The sequence below is a fragment of the Elephantulus edwardii genome, unplaced genomic scaffold (genome assembly GCF_000299155.1).
Source record: "Elephantulus edwardii isolate Elephantulus edwardi_28Jun2011 unplaced genomic scaffold, EleEdw1.0 scaffold00078, whole genome shotgun sequence".
NCBI classification, from domain to species: domain Eukaryota; kingdom Metazoa; phylum Chordata; class Mammalia; order Macroscelidea; family Macroscelididae; genus Elephantulus; species Elephantulus edwardii.
Window position 1 is genome coordinate 2,993,584 of NW_006399828.1, and position 24,233 is coordinate 3,017,816.

General features: G+C 36.0%; 1 protein-coding gene across 1 annotated transcript in view; it reads right to left on the reverse strand.

Annotated features, from left to right (window-relative positions):
- Positions 1-24,233, reverse strand: part of LOC102853887 (chromosome unknown open reading frame, human C12orf50) — an 82,629-nt gene that overhangs the window by 19,760 nt on the left and 38,636 nt on the right. Inside the window, exons 4-11 of the mRNA XM_006889493.1 lie at positions 19,392-19,547; positions 17,119-17,196; positions 16,922-17,035; positions 11,032-11,142; positions 6,340-6,447; positions 5,102-5,218; positions 3,217-3,321; positions 2,746-2,949 (exon numbers count right to left, since the gene is read on the reverse strand). Of these exons, the coding sequence (XP_006889555.1) occupies positions 2,746-2,949; positions 3,217-3,321; positions 5,102-5,218; positions 6,340-6,447; positions 11,032-11,142; positions 16,922-17,035; positions 17,119-17,196; positions 19,392-19,547 (993 nt within the window). The remainder of the gene's footprint in view (positions 1-2,745; positions 2,950-3,216; positions 3,322-5,101; positions 5,219-6,339; positions 6,448-11,031; positions 11,143-16,921; positions 17,036-17,118; positions 17,197-19,391; positions 19,548-24,233) is intronic.

The following is a 24,233-nucleotide window of genomic DNA, read 5'->3' on the forward strand; positions in this document are numbered from 1 at the left end:
GATGGATGGATGGATGGATGGATGGATGGATGGATGGACAGAAATAGAGATTTCTAACTATCTATTTCAGAGCCAGCAAGGGGTAAAGTTAAGTAAAGTTCTTAATCATAACCAAATATTGTCAAAGGATTGAGTTGTTAGTCTTAGGACCTTAGAACCATGATCTTTGGATATAGCAGTCTCACATATTTTCAAATAAATCTCATTCTTCTCTCCAATTCACTTCCTTTAATTCCTACTCAGTGTTTGGATACTCGCTCCAAAATAATTTTTCCTCAAGCATCCTATCCTGATAATGTCTTGGATTAGATCACCTTTCATAGGACCAAGTGTCTTTTTTTTTTTAAATGAGAAAAAGTATTTCTTTTTTAAGTACATTCTTTTTTAATAATTTTTTTTTGTTTTATGCTGGTTTACTTACAAAGCTCACATACATTGTTTTTCACACCGAATCTTTCCATTTCCATTAACCACTCCTCCCTCTACTAATAAAATTGTGCAACCCTTTTTATAGCACCAAGTACCACATTTTCAGGGAACTATCGTGGCCTAGTGGCTAAGATGATTTGCTGCCAGCCCAAAGGGTGATTAGAATTAACCAGCTTCTCTAAGGTAATCTTTTCTTGTTTGATTTACAGTCACTGAAAACCTGCTGAAGAGTCACATATGAGTTGGTACCAACTCAACAGCACATAACAACAACAACAATCATGTTTCCTTACTTCTTATTAAAGTTATTTTTTACTTGTTTGGATGACTATTGATTAATATTTGTTTCTCCAATTATAACAAGAACTCCACACAAAGAACTAAATTATGACAGCAACACACTATTGGTGGGGGTGCTTTACACTGTTGAGTTGGAACTAACTCACAGCTGATCGTCCAGCGGGATTTCAGAGGCTGCAAATTGCACCGAAGTCTATTATCTATCTTTCTACCATGGAGCAGCTGGTGAAACCAAATTGCTTGCCTTTGGGTTGGCAGAACAACTCTTTATCTCTAGCCACCAAAACTGTCTATAACACAAGTACCTCTTATTCTATACCTCACAGGGGGAAGATTTACAGAGTGTATTTTCTTAATTAAGGAATCAATAAATGACAAAGGGTTTTGAAATTAATAAAGGATTAATGTGCTAGTAGCTAAAATTTACAAAGTATTTGAATAATCAGTTAATAGAAAAAATTGAATTTATGCTAAACTTATGGAAAAAACTGATAAAAGAAAATATAAATAGAATAAGAACAATACTAGCTTTTTTTCTTTTAGCATATAGGCAATCATCAGAGAAATTATACCTGTGAAGTTGAAGAAACTATTAATTGTCTTATATTATTGATACTGGTGTATTACTTTAAATGTAAATTTTATATTAGCAACAATTTATGGGAATTGTGTGATAAAAAAAATTCCTATTTTTGTTAATGGAAAGAGTGTTACATCTAAGTAAGTAGGATATCCCAAACCTTCATATCGACTATTTTCTCAGGAATTGAATGAAAGAAAAAATAAATAAATAGCAAATCACATGACTCTGGTAAAACAAAAAAGTTATGTTTCAATTATACCTTACTAAAAGTTGCAGAACATTAGATTGCATTACAAACATGTTGTTTATAGTAAAGCTATTACTATTCCTAGAGATAGGAAAATATCATATCTATCTATCTATCTATCTATATTTATATAAACATATATATATAATCAATACTAAGGACCATTTTTTCCATTGCTGTTTTTTTTATTGCCTTTGAGTCAAGTACAACTCATAGCGACCCTATGAACAAAAGGCCTGAAGCCCCTCTAAAACTATCAACACTTATCAAAGTTCACAGAGTTTCTGAAGGTATGTTGTTTAGGAAGTGGATGCCATACCTGCTTCTTCCAATTCTGCCATTCTAGTTATATAAGTTATTTTAATTTCTTTCAAGACTATATATATATATATGTATATCATTATATTTAAAAGCAAGTAGAAAAACAAAGCCTTTTTAATTGTAAAAGAAGGGGTGTAAGAAATATAGACTTTTTCTTCATGTTTTCCAAAGTACACACTATGAAAGATCCAATAACTGAACTGAAGAGGGTAAATAAAAATCTGAAATATAGTGAAATAGCACTTGTTAAGAGAACTGAAGCCCAACCTCAAAAGAGCAAAATTCATCTTGGAAAGGAAGAAAAGTATTTGGTTTCCTCCTCCACGGTGGCCTTGTTCTTCCTGACATATTCTATGATTATACCTATTACAGGATGAAATGATTTACAAACAATCTGTGCATGTGGGAGAGACGAGAGAGTGTCAAACAGATTGCAGTTAGCCCCAAACTGACCCTTTCAGAGAGTAATCATAATGGCTTAAGGTAAAGGCAAAGCAACAGCCTGAAAGTGATAATTGAACAGTGCAGTTAGTGGAACAAGAAAATGTCAACCATTTAAAAACAATCCTCCTGAGTGAAATAAAGCATGCCAGAGGAAACAGTGAGCACTACTCTGAGACAAAACTCCAGAGAGGCTCGATGTCAAGTTATCGACACCTAATATGAGTTCTTGCCCCATCCTTCACATCTTGTGCACTCGTGCACGTGGAAGAAATCCTCTCGCTAGTTTTCTAAGGACTTTATGGGGGTGATGCTGTAAGAAAAGACAGAGAGATGTAGCAATAAAGACTAGCTAGGCCATCAGGAAATTCCACTCACCTGCACAACACAGGCAAGAGTAAAAGTAGAGCATGAGGAGACTCACCTGAGCAGAGGTTGAGTTTGGGTTCCTTGTTGACATTTAGTTTATTGTAGGATCCATGGGGGACCCTCCCCCGATTTGGTACATTCAGCGACACAGGCCTGACAGGATCTCTCTGAATGTGGATATAAGATGTATTCTCAGCATTTCGGTTTTTATTATTTCGGTGGTAATTCAATTTATTTTTAGGATTTGGGGCCTGCACTGCTGTAAAAGAAAGGGAGGATCAGGAGAGGGACCAAACAGGTTGTTTTTACACTCACAGAGCACATATTGCACTTTAAGTGTCTGTAGTTTGACAGAAAACAATATAAGCTAAAAACACCATGAAGTCTTGGCTTAGAGACCTTGACATCTAAAATATTATTTACATTTGTGTAGCAGTTGTTTGTTTTTTAGGTATAGAATACTATTTGATATCTAACATCTCTGCAAATTAGTTATTTGAAAACTTCAAATATAAGGACGCTTTACCTTTCCGCATTCCTGAGCCTGGAAAGTTCTTTGGTTCATCATAAATCCATTTTCTTTTTTTCACACCTTTAAAATGAGGTTTCCTCACTGGCTGGACATCATTCACTTAAAGAAGATACAAATTTTTACAGTTTTTAAAGACATGCTTTCATCTGAAAATTAGTGTAGGTGATAATTATATATCTGTGCATTCACATGTCAAGTAAGAGAAAAAAGTAAATGCAGCACCCTAATATTTTACTTTCTAGAACAAAGACCAACTTATTTTTAAGTGTCAAAAATACTTATCCTGGAAATAGATTGATGAGAAAACTTTCAACAAGTAGGATTACTCAGAAAATAAATTCTAAAAGAATATGTGGATTATTTTAAAAGAACATGAAAGTACTTTCCAAACATAACTATAAATCTCATTTGTTATCATTAAGTCATTTTAGAATTGTTATTTTGAACATAAATCATTTTCTACTTTTTTAAGTCAAAACTATTACTTAAGAAGTTGGGTTCACATAAAAACTTTTCAATTTGCTATTCTTTCAAAATTTTAAAGAGTGTACAGATAATCTGGTTAAATAAGACAGAAAAATGAGGAATTGTTAAATATTCAAATTAATAATTTATCATTTTCGTATTTTATTACTACATCAAGGATACTTTTATGAAACCTTTTTTCTCCAGAAATCTCTAACAGATGTGTTCTCAAGAGAATTTTGAATAATTTGGTCAAGAAGGACAATCTCTATCTTTGTCTCTGCTCTTAAACATTCACAAGGGACAGCTGCACAGAGTAAAGGAATACAAGTGCTCTGTGTAGATTATATTAGGTATACCAGTTTGAAGTGATTCTAATCTATAGTGACCTAATAATAGAGAGTAAATCTTACCCATAAGGTTTTCAGGACTGTAATCTCTACAGAAGCATATTATTTAGGGTAGCAGGTGGGTATGAACTGTTGATCTTTGAGTCAGCTGTCTTAATGCTTAATTAACCATTGTACTAATAGGGCTCCTTCAATTCTTTGTGGTAGACTAAGTCTGTCTTTATCCTGCCTCTTAATTTTCACTTAATTAAGATCTCAATAAAGCTGTGTGGCTTACTGAGCCATCTTAAATCATCACATCTTATCCCCACTCCCAAACTCCAAATTTTAGGGAAACGATATTTTTAAAAAGCATCCTTTCCAGAACCTTCATGATTCCCTTGGATGCTAAGCAGAGACCCTAGGATATTTGTTGTTGTGTGTCGTGGTGTTGGAACTGACCCATAGCTGACCCTCCAGTGAGTTTTCAGAGGCAGTTAATTGCAAGGGAGGAGACTACCCATCCTTCTCCTGAGGAGCAGCTGGTGGATTCGAACCACATGCTTTTGGGATTGCAACACAGCTTCTTGCTACTAGGCCACCAGTACTCTTTTAGGATACTACAAGAAGTCAATAAATAAAGGAAGAAGAAGAGGAGGAGGAGAATAAATCAAGAGGAAGATTCAAGAGTCATAATTTTATTAATGGAAGTAGGACAGTGAGTGTATGGAATATTAAGGAAAACCCAAATCAAGATGGATAATTGAAAACTATTTTTAAAATGTTGTCAGTATATTTCACTATGAGTGGAATTTAAAATATTAAAATAGTGAATCTCCCCAGGAGATATAAATTTATTCATTTCTATACTCAATTTTTAAAAGCAGGAAAGCAAATCATTTACTATGACCTCTGTTACAAATTCATTGACATAGTTAGCATGGGAATATTGTAGCTTTAATTTTAAAGTCGTGAATAATTTTTCAAACTATATTTTTTAAAAATATCTTTTTCAACTAAACAAAGCAAATGCATGATAAGACAAACATATCAAAGACAAAAGAGTGATAGAGTTGGTATCTCACTTGAAGAGGGGTTCTCTCTGCACTTCATACTTATATTCTCCGTAGCATTTAATACGTGCGTTGTGGGTACTAGTCTGGTAGTCAGGGAATGCTTCGGATGAGGACTTTCCTTATAATCTTTTGAGGCAAATTAAGAAAAGAAAATGTTACTACATTTTAGTTTTTACTTTGCAAACATTATATGATGGGCATACCTGTTTCTATATAGATATGTTTATTTTTAGGATGCATTATTACAATGCCCTACTTAGTACAATGGTCATCAAGAATTGGCACTGAGAAAATGCTAAAAAAAGCCCAAGGCTATAACTACTATATCCAATGTGAAGTGATATAATTATGGGAATATGTTTAATATTTCCACCCAAAAGAAAAGGCTCAATTTCATGCCACATGTACCAGTTGTGCAGTTGTGAAAAACAGGTTCCAAAAAGACTTTTAAAATGACAATTTTCATTCATTTTAGACTTGGGAGTGGGGCTGCCCAATAGATCTTTCTATAGTAATGGAAAATAGTCAAAATCTATTCTTTCAAAATGACAATGTGCAGTCACATGTGCCTATTGAATTTGGCATATGGTCAGTAAAACTTGGAAATAAAATGTTTAATTTTATTTGATTTCAATTAACTTAACATTTGAACATGTGGCTTGTGGTAATTGTTTAATATCTGAATAGTAACTATATGCTGTCTTTAAATACAAAATAGTTATGCATTTTAAAACTGTGGCTGAGAGTTACCCATCAGAACAATAACAGCTGGGTGTTTTATGGGTGAAAGGACATATAAAACTACAAAAGACATATTTCATCCTCTTTATGTATTTTATCACAGGCTAGAGTTAGCAACAATTATAAAATAAGGAAGTCATCATATACAGAATTAATATCAGTGTTTGCAAACAAAGATTTCTGACAAAATGTAATCATAATGAGTATTTTAATTTAGAAAAAAGTGTTAGTATTATTATTTAAAAGAATCAATAACTTGAGAACTAAAGAAGATCCCATGAGAATATGCAGTTTAACAAGGTAATTTTTGAAATAATAAAGAAAACTAAACCTAAGAAAAAACTCAGTGCTCAAACCACAGGGGACACAACCAGGACTAAATTCTGAGAGCTCTTGAGTTTAGTCAGAGTGTGTTTTCATTTGTTACTTTGCCTTTTACACTGGTATACATGGATTTAAGCTTTATTATTCAAATTACAAATTAAGCAAAATTACAGAATGATTACCTTTAGCATGAGAACATTTTGACATGGTCATTTCTTTTTCTTGAGTTAAAGCTTCATTTTCATCTACTCCAAGAAATATAATCCTCTGTGGAACATAGCAATCACCACCTATGACAAAAACATTACCGTCAGGAGGGAAATCGGCAAAAAAGTTGTACAAAACCATCTTTCGAAGTAGGTATAAAGTCTAAATAATCTATTTTGTCCTTTTATATTTAAATGACTCCTAATTAAGCCTTCTCTCTGTGTATATCATATGTTTAGACTACTGTTCTTAGGTTTCATCAAGTTGGCTCTGACTCATAGCAACCTTATGTAGAACAGAGTACATGCAAATACATGTCACTGACAGCTTCTGACAACAATAATTAGATGTAAGTGACTACAAAAAAAATAATATAGTCAGTAAAAATAAATTTTATTTAATCCTATAGTCTTTGTTCTGTCCTATATAGTCACTAAAGGTAAATAAAATCTATATACCGATTATAGCCAGACACAAAAAATGAGTTTTTATATCACATAAAGTTTTCCACTTTCTGAATGCAATATCCATAGTTTCTTTAAATATTATTTATACTTAATATAATTTCCATATTCTTTGCCATGCAACTTACCCTTTTCTTAATATAAAATATTTGTTTCCAATAGTCATCTTAACAGCATCCTAAATCCCACGACATTCAACACAATATGATAAAGACCAAAGTTGGAAGACTAACATTATTCACACTCAAAACAGCAAAGAGATAAAAGTAATGTGGTATTAATGAAGGAAAAAAAAATAGATCAATAAAAAAAAACAGGTAGCATTTGAAATAGACTCATATGGTAAAATGATCTTTAACAAAGCATTAAGCACAATTAAATGGATAATTATTAGTGTTTTCAATGAATGGTTTTCAAACAACTGGACAAAAACTACATCTTATACTACCTAGACCTTATACTTTTAGCAGAAGTGAACTTGAACAAATAGATACTAGATCTAAATGTAAGATGTACACACTTCAAGTAATAGAAAGTGACACAGGATAAAATTGATGCAACCTTGGCTTGCTAATGACTTTTTAGATATAATTTCAAAAGGTAATCTACAAAAGAAAATCTGAGTAAAAGAACTCAAACATTAAAAAAGTGGTATACTTCTACTTTAAAAAAAAGTAAGAAATGTGAAATGAACCTATGGTAAGTGATCAGAGTGGTTGTTTTTAAAAGGGAGCCTCCTGCAGTGGAAAACATGCATACTTAAGATAGTATGACACAGGTAAAATCAATGTCTTCGAGTTGTACTGGAGAACAGCAGTGAACATACCACAGGTTGCCAAGAGAACAATCAGGATCTGTTCTAGAGAGGGTGAAATCAGTTTGCTGCTTGGAGAAAAGGATTGTGAATTTCTGTCTCACATATTTTGGGCATGTCTCCAGGAGGTATGAGTCCTTGGAGAAGGACATCATACTTGGAAGGGTTGAGGGACAGTGCAGAAGAGGAAGGCCCTGGATGGGACAGATTGACACGGAGACTGTGGCAATAGGGTCAAATATGTCAGAGATGGTGAGGCTGGCCCCGGATATGGCAAAGTTCAGAGCCATTGTTCATAGTGCTATGAGTTGTAGTCAAATCAATGGCACATAACAACAAGAAGTAAAAGAAATCTTAAAATGCCAAAATAATAATAAGACTAAAAAGTCTCTATCTCCTTTCAAGGAGGTAGTCTGTCCCTTTAGGGATGTAGCTTACTAATAAACCTATCATTACTATTTTATCCTCCAAAAATAAAAAGGCTAAAGAGAATATCTCAAGACTTTTTCTTCAAATTTAATATTAACTTCATTATTAGCATTTTAATTTTTGAAGATGTTCTATCAGTACAATGGTATAAATCGGTTTACATTGTTCTTGTATAAATAATAAAAGAAAATCAGACTTCTCAGTGACCTAGAGAACATTACAATGTCTGGAGAATGAACACGTCTGATTATGCCAGAAACCCAATATTTAATATGGTGGAAAAATTTAACCTTCTCTTAGCACTGCTATTTACCCACTTTATTGCTGTAACAATATTAGTAAGTAAAATAGGGAAAGCATAGTGACATTTTCATATTCTCTAAATCCTCTAAAATTAGGAAATAAATTACTGATATCACAAGAACAAAATTCTTTTCAATGACAGTAGCAGCTAAAGAAAATAATACTTTATTAACTAAGAAGGCAATCAATGAAACACAGATAGACTCTCCTCTGGTACTTTCTGCTTTCAGCCAAGATCCATCTGATATTAGCTATAATATCACCATTAGCTAGTATCACAGCCTATTCTAAACCCAGCTTGCACATTTGGCAGTTCTCTGTTGAGGAACAGGAATCCCAGAACATTTGATTGTGCTTATGTGAAAGCTATACTTGGACCAGAAGGCAGTCATCAGAACAGAGCAAGGAGACACTGCATAGTTCAAAATCAGGAAAGGTGTATGCCAGGGATATATTCTGTCTCCACACCTTTTCAATTTGTATACAGAACAGATCATCCAGGAGGATGGACTGTATGAGGAAGAATGTGTCATCAGGATTGGAGAAAGATTCATCAACAACCTGCGTTATGCAGATGACACTACCCTGTTTGCTGAAACTGAAGAGGACCTGAAGCGATTGCTGCAGAAGATAAAGGAATATAGCCTTCAATATAGTTGAAACTCAACATCAAGAAAACAAAGATTCTCACCACTGGGCCAACTGGCAGTATCATTATGGATGGTGACGAGATTGAGATTGTTAATAGTTTTAGTTTACTTGGCTCCACAATAAACACTCTTGGTACCAGCAGCCAGGAAATCAAGAGACGAGTTGCATTGGGAAAGTCAGTTGGCAGGGACCTCTCTAGAGGACTGAAGAGCAACAGTGTCAATCAGGAGACTAAGGTGCATCTGATCCACACCATGGTTTCACAACTGCTTGTTATGTGTCAGAGAGCTGGACAATGACTAGGGATGACAGAAGGAGAATTGATGCCTTTGAGCTGCGGTGTTAGAGAAGATTGTTGAATATACTGACTGCTAGGAGACAGGTTCATCCTAGAGAGGGTGAAACCAGGCTGCTCCTTAGAAGCAAGGATTCTGAAGCTTCGTCTGACATACTTTGGACCAGTCCTTGGAGAGGGACATCATGTTTGGTAGGGTGGAGGGATGGCAAAGGAGAGCAAAACCCTTGATGAGATGGACTGATTCAGTCTCTGGGGTAATTGGAGGTAGATATGTCAGAGACCATCAGGTTGACACAGGATAGAGCAGGGTTTAGGGCTGTAGAACATAGGGTCACTATGAATCGCAAGTGACTCGACGGCACATAAAACAACAAGAATAAGGCAATATTTTATTATTTGACTGACGTGTACATTTATAATTGGCCATATTAGCTGGCTTCTGATTTCTTTTCCACTAGTAGGTTATACAAACAGTGTAAATAAACTCCACTGGGAGAAACTGCCAGGGTTTCTTATTTATAGCTAAAGTTTCTTGCTTAGAGGCAACCAATGACATCTCGTCTAAAATTTCTGCAAAGTATGTAAGAGAAAAACAAAAATCAAATTTCTTTAGTACTAGATAAAAGGGTAGACAGGGGGGAATAGTTGAAAATTATGTAAAGTTGAGACTGTAAAAAGCATCATTAATAGAGCCTAAGGGAGATTTGGTGGCCTAGTGCGTAAGGAGTTACACCCCCATCCCAAACTCAGGCAGATCAAAACCACCAGCCTCGCTGTGGGAGAATGATGAACAGTGATTTACATTCTCTGAAAACCTGCTGGAGGGTCTTCTATGGGTCAAGTTCTTTCTCAATGGCAATGTGTCCGAGTATGCATCAACCTTAGTGGTACATATTAGTACCCTTTCACAGCTTTTCCTTCTTTCTCACATTCATTATTCTCAAAAGCCAAACTCTTCTTCCTCTTTAAAAAAATTCTCTGTTTTTTAGAAAAATGAAGTCAGAGAATTTTCTGTCAAATGATGGATGTTCAACTAGGATGTAGTTTCAAAATATTTGAGTAATAATACAATGCAGTGCCTTGATACAGATGATGGAAAATACTTGGATATATACATAGTTAGATATTTGCTCTCAAGTTAGAATCAGCTCATAGTTGACCCTCCAGTGGGGTTTCAGAGAAGATTGCTATCTTTCTCAAATGGAACAGCTGGTGTATTCGAACCACCTGCCTTTGTGATGGCATTGCAACTCCTTAGCAATAAGTCATCAGAGCTCCCTTACACAGATATTTTCAAACAAAGTAGACATTTACTAAGTGTTCCATCTATTCACAGCTTTGTGACAGTTTATGATACATGATGTCTGCATTTTAGTAAAGTCTGGACTTTTATCCGCACATACATATACCATGGAAGATTTCTCATAAAATCTGTGAAAGATACAATAAAAATTTAAAGATATGCATATGGAAAAAAATGTAATGTTTTTCATACTGAGCACAAATTTTCTTCCTACACAGTGGTGGATAAAACATTAACTTCCTAAAACACCTGACTTAAAATACAAACATAGACTATCTGAGTTAAACATAAATAGGCCAACAAGGAAAATATTAAACAAAATCAGTTATGAAAGAGAAAATTTATACTAATTTACCATCCATTAGATAATATTATCATAAATCAACCAGTAATAAGTTAACTTACCTCCATTTTCAAAAGCTGCAATATCAGTCCTTGGTTTCCCATCCAATGATGCTTTTATCTCACCTTGCCGTTCAATTAGATTAAATTTTGTTGGAACTGTAAGACCATCCCCTGGATATGAAAAAAATTAATCATCTCAGGAACCAGTGTGTGTTCAAATAATAAGTTTATGATAGAATATACAATTAAAATAGAAGTCCAAAAGTTAGTGCAGGTATTGTTTTCCCAAAGAACAATGTTCAAGTAAAAGTAATTTTTAGAATTAAATCAGCAAATGACAAACATGCTTTTTTATTAAGAGAATTTTTCAAACGGTCATTAGAAGAATTTGAAAGCTCTGACACTATTGCTTCTGCATAATATATTTTTAGCATGTTTGAAATTTCTTAATTCATTGAGTTTTGTAGCATTTTTATCTGTCCACTATCACATGCTTTAGATACATGGCTAGGAGAGACCGGTCCTTGGGGAAGGAAATCATGCTTGGTAGGGTGGAGGAACAGCGCAGGAGGTAAAGACCCCAGATGAGATGGATTGATACAGCAGCTAGAGCAATGGGGGTTCTTGTGTAAGAGTCTGTGAAACTGGCTCAAAACAGGGCTGGCTTCAGAGCTGTTATACATTGGGGCACTATGAGTTGCAGGTGGCTTGATGGCACATAACAACAACAGCATAATCTACTAACAGATATTTACCAAGGCTATGAAAGATAATAAAATATTAATAATAATGTGATAATTAAACTTTCTTTTCCTTACATATTTTACATAAATATTCTGAAGCAATTAAAAATATAAATAAAAGAGACTTGACAAACTAAAGCAATATATGATTCAGAGTTGGATTTTAGAAGAGGTAAGAAAACAAAATTATTTTTTCTATAAAGGTTATTAATATGTTTTTTAAGTCTACCATGAGGATTCCATGATTGTGTGTGTGTGTGTGTGTGTGTGTGTGTGTGTGTGTGTGTTGTCAAATTGGATCTGACTGGTACAGGAGGAGATTGTCCCTCCTTCAGCAGAACATCTGGTGGATTCAATCTGTGCACCTCTGGGATTGCAGTACAGCTTCTTGCCACTAGTCCACAAGAGCTCGCCAGATTCCTAGCTTTATGAAGATTTGTTATTTCAGAAATGGGAGGCTAATCCTACTTCCTAGTATACCTTAGTCTGGAAGCTCCACTAAATGCTGTCTGCCATTGGTGGCCAAGCTTGTATTTAAAATACCAGTGGCATAGTTTTCAGCATCAAAGCAATATGCAAGACATTCCAGTATAGCAAACTGACAGATAAGTACAGTAGCCATCACTGCAAATTATAAATAAGCAAGCATACATAAATTGAAACTCTAAAATAAGCACCAACATGCAAGTGACCCCCCCCACACACACACACCCAACTTACAGTCAAGTACTGTACTGTGAGAGTGATCATAAAACAAGCAAGTATACAAGTATCATAAAATGAGCATGGATGCTATGGGAAACAAAACTTTATTAGCTGAAGACTGGGATTGAGATGCCCAGTCAAGTCAACGTTTCTGTTTGTCTAAGTGGTGACTGAAGTCCCAAGGTTTGAGCCAGGGCATAGGTAGCACTTCTTCTGGTCTAGAGTGTTACAAGGGATGGGGTCCCAGGCCTCAGAAAAGCATAGGCTAGTCCAAATGTTGTTGCCAATCCAGGAGGTGGATGCAAGCAAGATGTCCTGTCAAAAATGGTTAACAATACGAAAGAAACTGTTACTGTCAATCTGACATATCCATGTGTAGCCCCATGTGGAGTATGTTGACTAAGAGTACTCAGTAAGAGGAAAGGATCACAGACAAAGGAGGTGCCCCTACTAATTCACGGGCTGATTGCAGACCAGAGGTGGCACAGATGACAGGGTCTAGGAGGACCCCTCTGAAAGTTTCAGGCACCAAATACAAGACAGCATGGTCATCTGGTTAGATATAGTATCAGAGTAAGAGCCTCTAAGATCGGAAAACACTCACAAAATGAGAAGAAACAAATTTAAACATCCATTAATAACTGGAACATGGAATATATGAACTATGAAACTAGAAAAATTGGAAGTTGTAAAAAATGAAATGGAGCATATAAAGATCAACATCCTAGGAATTAATTATTGAGCTGAGATGAATTATATTAGCAATGAGATGATCATATGATCTACTAAACAAGAAATGTCAAATTAGAAGCCGTTCATTATCAAAAAGAGCTTTTCAAGAGTCATCTTGAAGTCCAAAGTTTTCAGTGATAGGATAATATCCATATGTATCCAAGGAAGAATCTGCTGAAATAACTATTAAATATACAAACCAAGCACTAAAGCCAAAGATGAAGAAATAGGAAACTTCTACCAACTTTTGCAGGCTTCAATTACTCAAACACACAATTAAGATGTATTAATAAGATGTTAATAACAACTGGTGACAGGAATATAAAAGTTTAAAACAAAAAGGACTGGTAGTTGGAAAATATAGACCTAATAACATAAATGAGCCTGGAGATCAAATGAAAAAATTCTATACAATCACTATAAAATAAAACCTGCGTATATGTTGCAAATATCTTTTTAAAGAAACATAAATGGCAATTACACATGGGCTTCACCTGATGGACTACGTAAGAATCAGACTGACTACATTTGTGGAAAGAGTTGATGGAGAAGTTCAGTGTCAACAGTCAAAAGAAGGTCAGGAGCTGACTGCAGAACAGACTAGCAATCATACCTGTACAAGTTCAAATTAATGCTGAAGAAAAATTTTGAAAGTCCAAGAACAAAAATACAAACTCAAGTCTATTCCACATGAATTTAAAAACCATCTAGGATTTAATGCATAGAACACTAATGACTGAAAAGTAGATGAGTTGTAGAATGACATCAAGAATATAATCCATAAAGAAAGCAAAGAGTTATTATAAAGAGAGAATAAAGAAAAGATCAAAGTGAATGTCATAAGAGACTCTGAAATTGTACTAGAACATTGGGGGGTGGTAGTGAAGAGATATGAACAGAAGATGATGGTTTGAATCAGGCACACCTTAGTCTTTAAGCTGACATCAATGCTCTTCAGTACTTTCAAGAAATACCTGCAAGCAGACTTTCCCGGTGCAATAAATACATCATTTAATTTCTTTCTTTCATTTTTGTAAAAAACACTTGTTGTAGGCCATTGAATAGGATCCAATTGGCACTTGAGATTGCCTCTCCTTCTCCAGCAGAGCATCTGGTGGATTTGAATTGTATGCATTTGGGATTGCAGCATAGCTTCTTGACACTAAGCCACCAGAGCTCCCCTCATCTTTTGATTTGGGTTTTGGGGTTTGTGGGTTTTTTTATTTTTTAATGATTTTTTAACTGCAACATTATTCTTTTCATTTAATTTTTCCTCATTCATTAATTGTTTCCAATTTTCCTCCCTGCCCATCCTTTCCCCCCAGTTCATTTTTCTCGAAGAAAAAAAATTCTTTCACTGTTATACAATCCCCCCGTCCACAGTCCACTTTACTCTGCATTTCTTTTTCTAGAATCTTGTCATGAAAATAATACCTAATCCTAGATTCCTTTTAAACACTTCTCGCCCTCATCTGTTTCAATGAAGTATACATTATTTATCTCCTCTTTTTTTAGATTCCCCCCAACGCTGATGTCAGTCCTGTTTACAACAGTGGCGTAATGCAGTATTTGTCCTTTTGTGACTGAGATATTTCACTCAGCATACTGTCCTCCAGGGTCAATGATGATGTTGATTTCGGATCCAAGCAAGATGAAGTAGTTGACAATTTAAAGGTGGGGTGGTTTTTTTTCCCCTTCATCTATCATAATGTTGCCTATTGGCCCAAAGATGAAATTTCTGTTTTCTTTAAGATTGAGCTGTAATCCATATTGAAGGCAGTAGTCTTTGATCTTCTGAAACAACTGTTTTAAGTTTTCCTCACATAATTAAGGTTATGTCATCTGCATAACAAAGATTGTTGAATCTTCCTCTGATCTGAAAACACATTCTTCTTCCTAAAGTCCAGTTTCTCAAATGATTTGTTCAGCATATATATTGAACAAGTATGGAAAGAGAATATAGTCCTGAGGCATGCCTTTCTTGATGTTAAACTATGCAGTTCCCCCTTGTCCTGTTCCAACGACTTCTTGGTCTAGGTATAGATCTTATGTATGTACAAATAAGTGTTCTCAAATTCCCATTATCCTTAATGTTAGCCATACTTTGTTATGATCCAGAAGTCAAATGCTTTTACATAGTCAATAAAATGTACATTCTTCTGATAATCTCTCTTCAGCCATGATTCATCTGATATCATCTGTGATATCCCTGGTTCCATGGCCTCCTCTAAATCCAGCGTGCACTTCTGATAGTTCTCTGGAAGTTCCTATTATTCATAGGTAAGAGTTAAAAATCAAGGGTAGTAAAATATTAATGTGTAGGGAAAATCTGGGTGAAGTGTATAAGAAATTCACACACTAGATTTCAAAATAAAAATCCTCCAAAGCTTAGTATTGAGTAAGTATGCATACAATTGTCATTATAATTAGTAATTTTTAATCTATATTGCTAGCTTCCAAAATGTTTGTGCAATGTGTTTGTGATTTCCTTATCTGGGCAGAACAGATCTAGCAAGAAGCCTTGATGCTAGAGTTGATAAGCACTTTGCTGCTAATTTAAAGGTTTGGACCCACCATCAATCAACTCAGTGGCAGAAGAGTTTTGGCAATTGACTCCAGTAAAGATTACAGACTGGAAAACTCTATATTGGAATCCTACTTTGTCATATAAGATCATTCTTAGCTGGAAAACTGACTCAAGGGCACATCTAAAAAAGCTTTGCAGTCTGCCCTTCCCGGGATGGTTCCCATCAGCTGGAGCTTGCTGACTATCCTACCATCTGATGGTGTGCTGCTGCCACCTAGTGCCCCATGTTTAAATTGTTCACCACACATCGACCCAAGACTAATGGGACGTTTAATAGATTATTTTGTATTCCTTGGTACGAATATTCTATTTAGATCCTAAGTAATATTCCAAATTAACCTTTTTAGCAAATCTTTCCTGTGCCAAAAAACGTGTTTTCAAGACGATCCTAGCAGCTTTGTGTGTATACATGTTTCAAATTCATGATATCCATGAGTTTTCTATGAGTTATTTGTTTTACTCACTATTTATCTCACTTCTCAGGAGAAAGAAATCTCTTCCCATGTGACTTACAGCCTCGGAAAACCTGCTAGAGGGGTAGCTATTAGTCAGTTCCTTCTCAAGGGTAATGAGTTGAGTTATTGCGTTTTTCTTCTTTTATATCCAGAAATCACAGCTCTTCTTCTCATGCCATCAGGAGCCATGCATTTCCCAAAAGCAAAACATGAACCACCCGATAGTAAACCACGACAGGCAGACCCTTAAAACTGTCCATCAATTGTCCAGCAATATCTCGGTGCCTAAAAACTAATGTAACGAGCAAACATACATTTACTCTGCCATTAACCTCTTCCTGTGATGTGTCTTTTGTCCTTTTGGAGCTAACATACCTCTTTTATACAGAAAGAAAACCCTAGACTTGTTTCATAAGACACTTCACTTGCTTGTACAAGGAAAATAGCAAAATCAGATGATTTACAGAATGACTGCACGTGGTGTGTAGCATTGCTGAGCACTTATGAAGCCTATTCATTCAGTGGCTCCTCTGGGAAAGCCTAATTATATTAATGACAGAGTTTCATATTAAATGTAGGTCATTCAATCAAAGTACTTCCTTTTCCATCTCAATTCTAATGTATTATTTATCATTTCACTCTCTTTGTATACATCTTATTAAATAATTCAGTCTATCACCAAGTATCACTTATATATCACCTTGAAAAGCTGGCCGTGAAATTCTTACCTTCTTGTAATTCACTGCCATTTTCCAAAGGCTTTTCGAGCTCTTTTTCCACCATAGGAGCTATGTTCTTTGACGATGAAACATCTGTAGGAGTATGAAACCTGTAGTATTCACCTACTCTCCCCATGAGAAAAATGATAATTAATAATGTTTGTCATACAAAGTGTTAGAAAATTCACAATTGTATGATCTCTTACCAGATTTGTAACACATCTCCTTTATTGCTCTTTTTTCTTCAATTTCTTCGGGTGTCTTTGTCCATAAACTAGAAGCATCTATAGGATATATTTGTTTTAAATTAAAGTGTCCCATAGCCAAATAATCTGAAAATTTATAAACCAGAAAGAAAAATCCCAGACATTGTTCTCATGGAGGAATAACTGGTTTTAAAGTATTATGCTTACTGACAAATGTTTGTAAGTGCTACAGTGTAAGTTTTAGAAAGGAGAAGACTATAGGAACAACTTTAGTCTGTTTTTCTCCACAGTCAACACTCTTGGCACCAGCAGCCAGGAAATCAAAAAATGTATTGCGATGGGAAAGTCTGCTGTTAGGGACCTCTCCAAAGTACTGAAGAGCAGCAATGGTGTCACTCTGGAGACTAAGGTGCATCTGATACAGGCCATGGTCTTTGCAATCACTCGTTATGCATCAGAAAGCTGGACAATGACTAAGAAGGATAGAAGTAGAACTGATGCCTTTTAGCTGTGGTGCTGGAGAAGAATATTGAGGGTACTGTGGACTGCCAAGAAAACAAACAGGTTCATCCTGGAAAGGGCTATAACAGACTGTTCCTTGGAGGCAAGGATTCTGGGGCTTTCGACTGACATACTTTGGACATGTTGTAAGGAGAGACAGGTCCTTGGAAAAGGACATCATGCTTAGCAGGGTGGAGGGACAGCACAGGAGGGGAAGGCCCTCTATGAGGTAAATTGATTCAGTGACTGGGGTAATCGGGATGGGTGTGTCAGAGGCAGTGCGATTGGCACAGGATAGAGCAGGGTTTAGGGCTGTTGTATATAGGGGTCACTATGAGTCACAAGTGACTCGACAGCATGTAACAACAACAACAATGGAAGAAATATGACTGCATGATACTAGATGATACCTCACGTCTCTTGAAATGAGAAGGTGAAGATATATTCTCCTATAAAAACATACTGCTATCAATGTAGGTGAGGGGCACATGAAGACACAGTACAAAGACTATTCAGACACAGCCCGGTGTTCCTAAGAAGTGAGGATAAGGCTTAATCGCACAAATGTATCAGTACTTGGGAAAGTATCATACTTAGAAAGGTGGAGATTCGGCAAAAAAGAAGAAAACTTTTAATAAGATTGACACAATGCCTATAACAATTGGTTGTGATATGGTCACAGGACTGCAAAGTATCTCATTAGGTTTTACATGTATTAGAGTCAACACAAGGTATCCAGTAACAAAAACACATGCATTCCTAAGCATAGAAACTGTGGAGCCACAGGACAACATTTGCATATTTATCATCTCTGTTCAAACTTAATTTTCACTCTTGTGCTTTGGTGGCATAAAAGGAAAAAAGATGGACTAAGATACAAATCTATCCTAGAACAAGATAATGTTTGAATATTTATCATGTGTATGCATACTTAATTTGCACCTTGGTGCTATGATGAGATAAAAGATAAAAGGATGAAGTAGGATACAAATCTATCCTAGTAGAGCATAAATTCTGTGTGTTTATCAGGTGTATTCACACTTAATTTGCACCTATGTGTTGAGATAAATGGGAAAATGTTGGGCCAGGAGGCAATAGACCTGTGGTCTAAACCTGCTTATAAACTTGTGAGGGTTACACGGACTAATGCGGATAATAGTACTTTGTGAGGACTCTGTCATTCCTTATGACTGTAAGGATTAAATATGAAACTAATAAAGGATCAATAGATTGATATGTGAAACAGTTGTCAAATATTAATTAAATAATCTGTCAGTATCCCTACAAATACATGCTCATATCTAAACAGAAGATAAATATCCCCTACTATAATATAAAAACTTTCTAATATAGATGACTATAGGCAAGCATAGACAAGAATAAATTAGAACACATATAATAGAAAAAAAAACAGTTCACCAAAAGTCTGTTCTATATAGCATATAACTTTCTTAAAGTCTATTTTATATAGTATATGACTCAAACTGATTTTGTTCATGTCAAAACTGACTCATAGCTGACCCTCCAGCAGGCTTTCTGAAGCTATAAATTGCACAAAAGGAGATTGAATACAGTCTTTCTTCCTCAGAGCAGCTGATGAATTCAAACTTCCTGTCTCTGAGTTGGCAGTGCAACATCTTACCACTAGGCCACCACAGCTCTCTTTATAGTATATACAACACTATAAAATTCTGATAGGTAAACAGCATATAAAGTCCTTTGATATTTTCAAAGGTGCACTGCATATCTGAGAGAAAAAAAAAATCACTAACCATTAAGTTCTTCTTCTTCCTCTTCTTCCTCAAAGTTAGTTTTTAAAACTAAAGGATGGTGAATAGGTCGAGATATATTTTCCTGAGGTTTGACAGGTTCCTGACTCGGGGCTGAGGGTGGAACTCCTTCTTGACTTTCTTTCTGTAGTGTGAGATCTACAGAGGAAAATGCAGCATTTCAGATATTTCAAAGTATATAGTGCAATCAGGTCCAACCATTATCCTAATTAACATCATTTCATTTCTGGAAAGATTATTAAACCATCTTAGAAAAATAATACTTTGGTGGTTGTGCATGAAAAGTATGCCAATTCAAAGACTTTAGACAGCCTTTAGCATAATTTTGAATTTTTGGTTCAAATGCAAAGTGATAGTAAACATTACTGTATTCTGAACAATAAGATCAGCATTACTAAGCATATTACAACTAACAATCTCACCTAGCCATTGCTATGGAGTTGTTGTGAAGTTAATATTTTACTAAGAGTTAAACTACCTCATGTTGTTGTTGTTGTTATGTGCCATCAAGTCGTTTGCGACTCATAGCGACCCTATGCACAACAGCCCTAAACCCTGCTCTATCCTCTGCCAACTGCACTGCCTCTGACACACCCATCCCGATTACCCCAGTCACCGAATCAATCCATCTCATAGAGGGTCTTCCCCTCCTGTGCTGTCCCTCCACCCTCCCAAGCATGATGTCCCTCTCCAAGGACCCGTCCCTCCTGGCAACATGTCCAAAGTATGTCAGACGAAGCCCCAGAATCTTTGCCTCCAAGGAGTTGCTTGGTTTAACCCTCTCCAAGATGAATCTGTTTGTTTTCCTGGCAGTCCAGGGTACATTCAGTACTATTCCCTAGCACCACAGCTCAAAAGCATCCACTCGCCTTCTGTCCTCCCTAGTCATTGTCCAACTCTCTGACGCATAACAAGTGATTGCAAAGACCATGGCCTGTATGAGGCACACCTTAGTCTCCAGAGAGACACCATTGCTCTTGAGTACTTTAAAGAGGTCCTTAACAGCAGACTTTCCCATCGCTATACGCTTTTTGATTTCCTGACTGCTGGTGCCAAGAGTGTTGACTGTTGAGCCGAGCAAACTGAAGCTGTGAACAATCTCAATCTCTTCACCATCCATCCTGACGCTGCCAATTGGTCCAGTGGTGAGAATCTTTGTCTTCTTGACATTGAGCCTCAGTCCATACTGAAGGCTGCAGTCCTTGACCCTTCACAGCAAGTGCATGAGGTCCTCCTCAGTTTCAGCAAGCAGGGTTGTGTCATCTGCATAATGCAGATTGTTAATATATCTTCCACAAATCCTGATGCCACAATTCTCCTCATAGAGCCCAGCCTCTTGGATAATCTGCTCTGCATACATGTTGAAAAGGTATGGAGACAGGATGCATCCCTGGAGTACACCCTTCCCAATTTTGAACCATGCAGTGTTACCCTGCTCTGTTCTGACTACTGCCTCTTGGTCCAAGTATAGGTTTCACATATAGTTTTCTAAATTAGAAGGCAAGTAATTGCAAAGCAGATAAGGAAAGCAGATTGATAGTCTTTCTCTGAGTTGCCCATCACTAAACCACTGTATCAACATAAGCGAACAATCTCAGCTGTCTTCAGTGGATTCCAACTCACAAAGACTTCCCATTGGATTTCTGAGGGTGTAAACCTTAACAAGATACTGCTTCGTCTTTCTACCTCATCTTTAGAATCAGGTCTTTTTCTGTTCAACAAGTATGCCTTGGAGCAAGTTCACTAGTGTGCTCCTTAAAGGCAAGGGTGGTGAAACTTCATCTCATATACTTTGAGCATGATGTCAAGAGGGGCCTGTCCTGAGAAAAATGCATCATAATGGGAAAGGAGGAGGGTCAGGAAAGATAAGGAAGGCTCTCAACAAGGTGGGTGGACAGAGCAACTATAAAAATGGACATAAACAAAAAAAAAAAAAAGACATTCATACTGGGAAAAAAATGGACATAAACATGCCTGTGGAATGAGAGGATGGCATCAGATAGGACTCGATCAGATTTATTGTTAGTCTTATAGTCCATATGAGGCCTAATCCATTTAATGGCACCTAATTACATGCTTCTGTTAGCACTACAGCTCTCTAACACCAACAGGGCTCTATTGTTTGCTAGGCTCTATTGTTTTCATTAGGACCCTAAGGCATAAACTGTCTGATTAATTTAAAATTTTGTCTCTTTGTAAAGGTGGTTAAAATAGATTTGTACTGGACATCTTGCACCAGAAATATTAGGGTCTAGTAGGTTAGGCTTGGAAGCAGGAGGGGCATCCACTTCCATAGCAGCTTGCCTCCAGAAACCCTATGAACCTGGAGAAAGGAAGAAAGACACCCAAGAGTTGAGGACTCTTCTTCTTAGGGTTGCTATGAGTAGCCTGCAACTCGACTGCACTTACGAACAACAATAACAGTATGTTAGGAATGACAAAATGAAGATAAATTGCTTGTACTAGACAAATATTTTTTCAGTATATCTTTGTTTCATAAGCAGATGCAACTAATAGGATCTTCAATTTTATTTTCTTGATCTTCAAGCTTACCACAAACGCAACATTTCATGCTGCAGTTACTAATGGATGGTTACAGCTATTTGCTCTCATTTTAAAATATGTCACATTAGTAAATCAAGGTTCTGAAATCTTTACTCCGTTCATGTCATTAAGATAGGTTCAGCTTGGAGGAGTAGCTCTTTCCTAGTCATATTTGGAAGATCTTTTAGTGGTTTATAAGTAAGAAGTCGTTCTGGCAACCCAAAGGCATGCAGTTCAAATCCACCAGCTTCTCCCTGTGGGCTAAAGTTTAGTAATCTCCTCCTGTAAGATTTGTTGCCTCTGAAAATTTGCTGGTGGGTCACTTAGAAGTCAATTCCAACTTGACAGTATGTAATAATAAGAGCAGACAAAAAAATCATGTAAGGTGAGTGGCTCAACTCTCATATTCTAGCACTATACCAGATAATATTTCATTATCATTCACAAAGTTTTCACTGAACAATTTTTTCAGAAGTAGATTGTGAGATTCTTAGCCTGATAAAGACTGAAACAAAAAAAAACACCACCCACACTTCTGCACTCAAAATCAACTATAGCTGGACTGTTCACTGAGTTTCTGAGGGTGTCAATCATAGGGGAGGAGAGTATCATCCTTCTCCCTTGGAGTCACTGGTAGATTCAAACCAGAAAGATGCAGCCTTTGGCTTAGCAGCACAATTCCCTATAGAATTCCTTATAGACAAGGTCCTCAAAGCTCCCTCTTAAGTCTAGAGTTCCACTTAACCTTGTCCACTATGGGTAGCATCACAGCAACACACAAATTACCTGAGTATAGAAAACTGACAGACAAGGGCTGTGTCTACTGGACCAATAGACAATATCAGGATAGATGGAAAAGAGAGTGAAGTTGTAATCTATTTCCGTTTACTTGACTCACAAATCAATACTCACGGTGGAAGCAGTCAATAAAACAAAAATATCTATTATATTGGGGAAATCTTCTTTCAAAGACCTCTCTAAAATGCTAATGCGCAATGCCAGTTTGAAGAGTAAGGTTCCAAGCCATGGTATTTTTTTTTTATTCTTGTGTACCATTCAATAGGATCTGACTGGCACAGGAGGAGGTTGCCCTTCCTTCTCCAGCAGAGCATCTGGAGAATTTGAACCGTGCTCCTTCAGGATTACAGTGCAGCTCCTTGCCACTAGGCCACCAGAGCTCTCTTAGCAATGGTATTCTTAACTATTTCCTATTCATCTGAAAGTTGGAAAATTAATAAGGAAGACTGAAGAAGAACTGTTATTGTTGAATTGTGGTGTTGGAGAATAATACCAAGTAATGGATTTTCCAAAGAACACATAAACCTGTCATGGAGGAAGCACAATGAGGATGCTCCTTAGAGTCAAGGATAGTGAAACTTTACCTCACATGTGGCATGTCGTTAGGAAGGGTCAAGTCCTGGGAAAAAGATACCTTGCTGCAAAAGCTAGAGTGTCATGAAAAGAGGACCTTAAACAAGATGGATTGACAGTGATGGGAACAACGGGTGTGAGTACGTGGAAGATGATGAGGATAGCACAGGATAGGGCATGGTTCTATCTATTGTTCACAGAGTCACTATGACTCATCATCAACTTGATAGAACATAAGAATATTATGGATGATCTCTCTGAATGAAATACCAGTGGCCTACCTTTCAGTAACATACGAATATGTAAGCCACTACAGTATGACAAATTGCCGAGAAGTAGTGCCAAATAATAGTATGACTTCTAATTATAACCAATATTATTTTTGTTTTAGATTTTATAATATTTTAATCACATAACTTGCTTAGAACATCTAGAAATTATTAGTTTAAGACAGTAGTTTTTAGTAGCACGTCTTTATTTCAAAAATAGATAAGGATAATTTTTATTATTACTCATCTCATTAATCTGTATTTTTCCAATAAAATCTCACTTCACTGTACAATTATTCAAGTTTGTAACACTATTGTGTTTAAATAAATTTTATGCTAATGAGAACAGTAATAAGTAACTCTAAAGAAAAGAACTCATAATTGGAGATAATGATCAAAGAGATAAAAAAATTTAAATTTATATGTACATTTTCTTATGGTGCTTAAATTTTATACAAGTGATTAACACAACTTTCAAGCATAAAACTATTAGGAAAAAAACTGAAAAATTAAAAAAAATAGGGTCACACAATTTGATGGTTGGAGGGAGGAGTGGGTAAAGGAAAAGGGAAATATCTGATGTGAAAATCAATGTATATGAATTCTGTTAAGTAAACCAGTATAAAATAAAAATTTTATT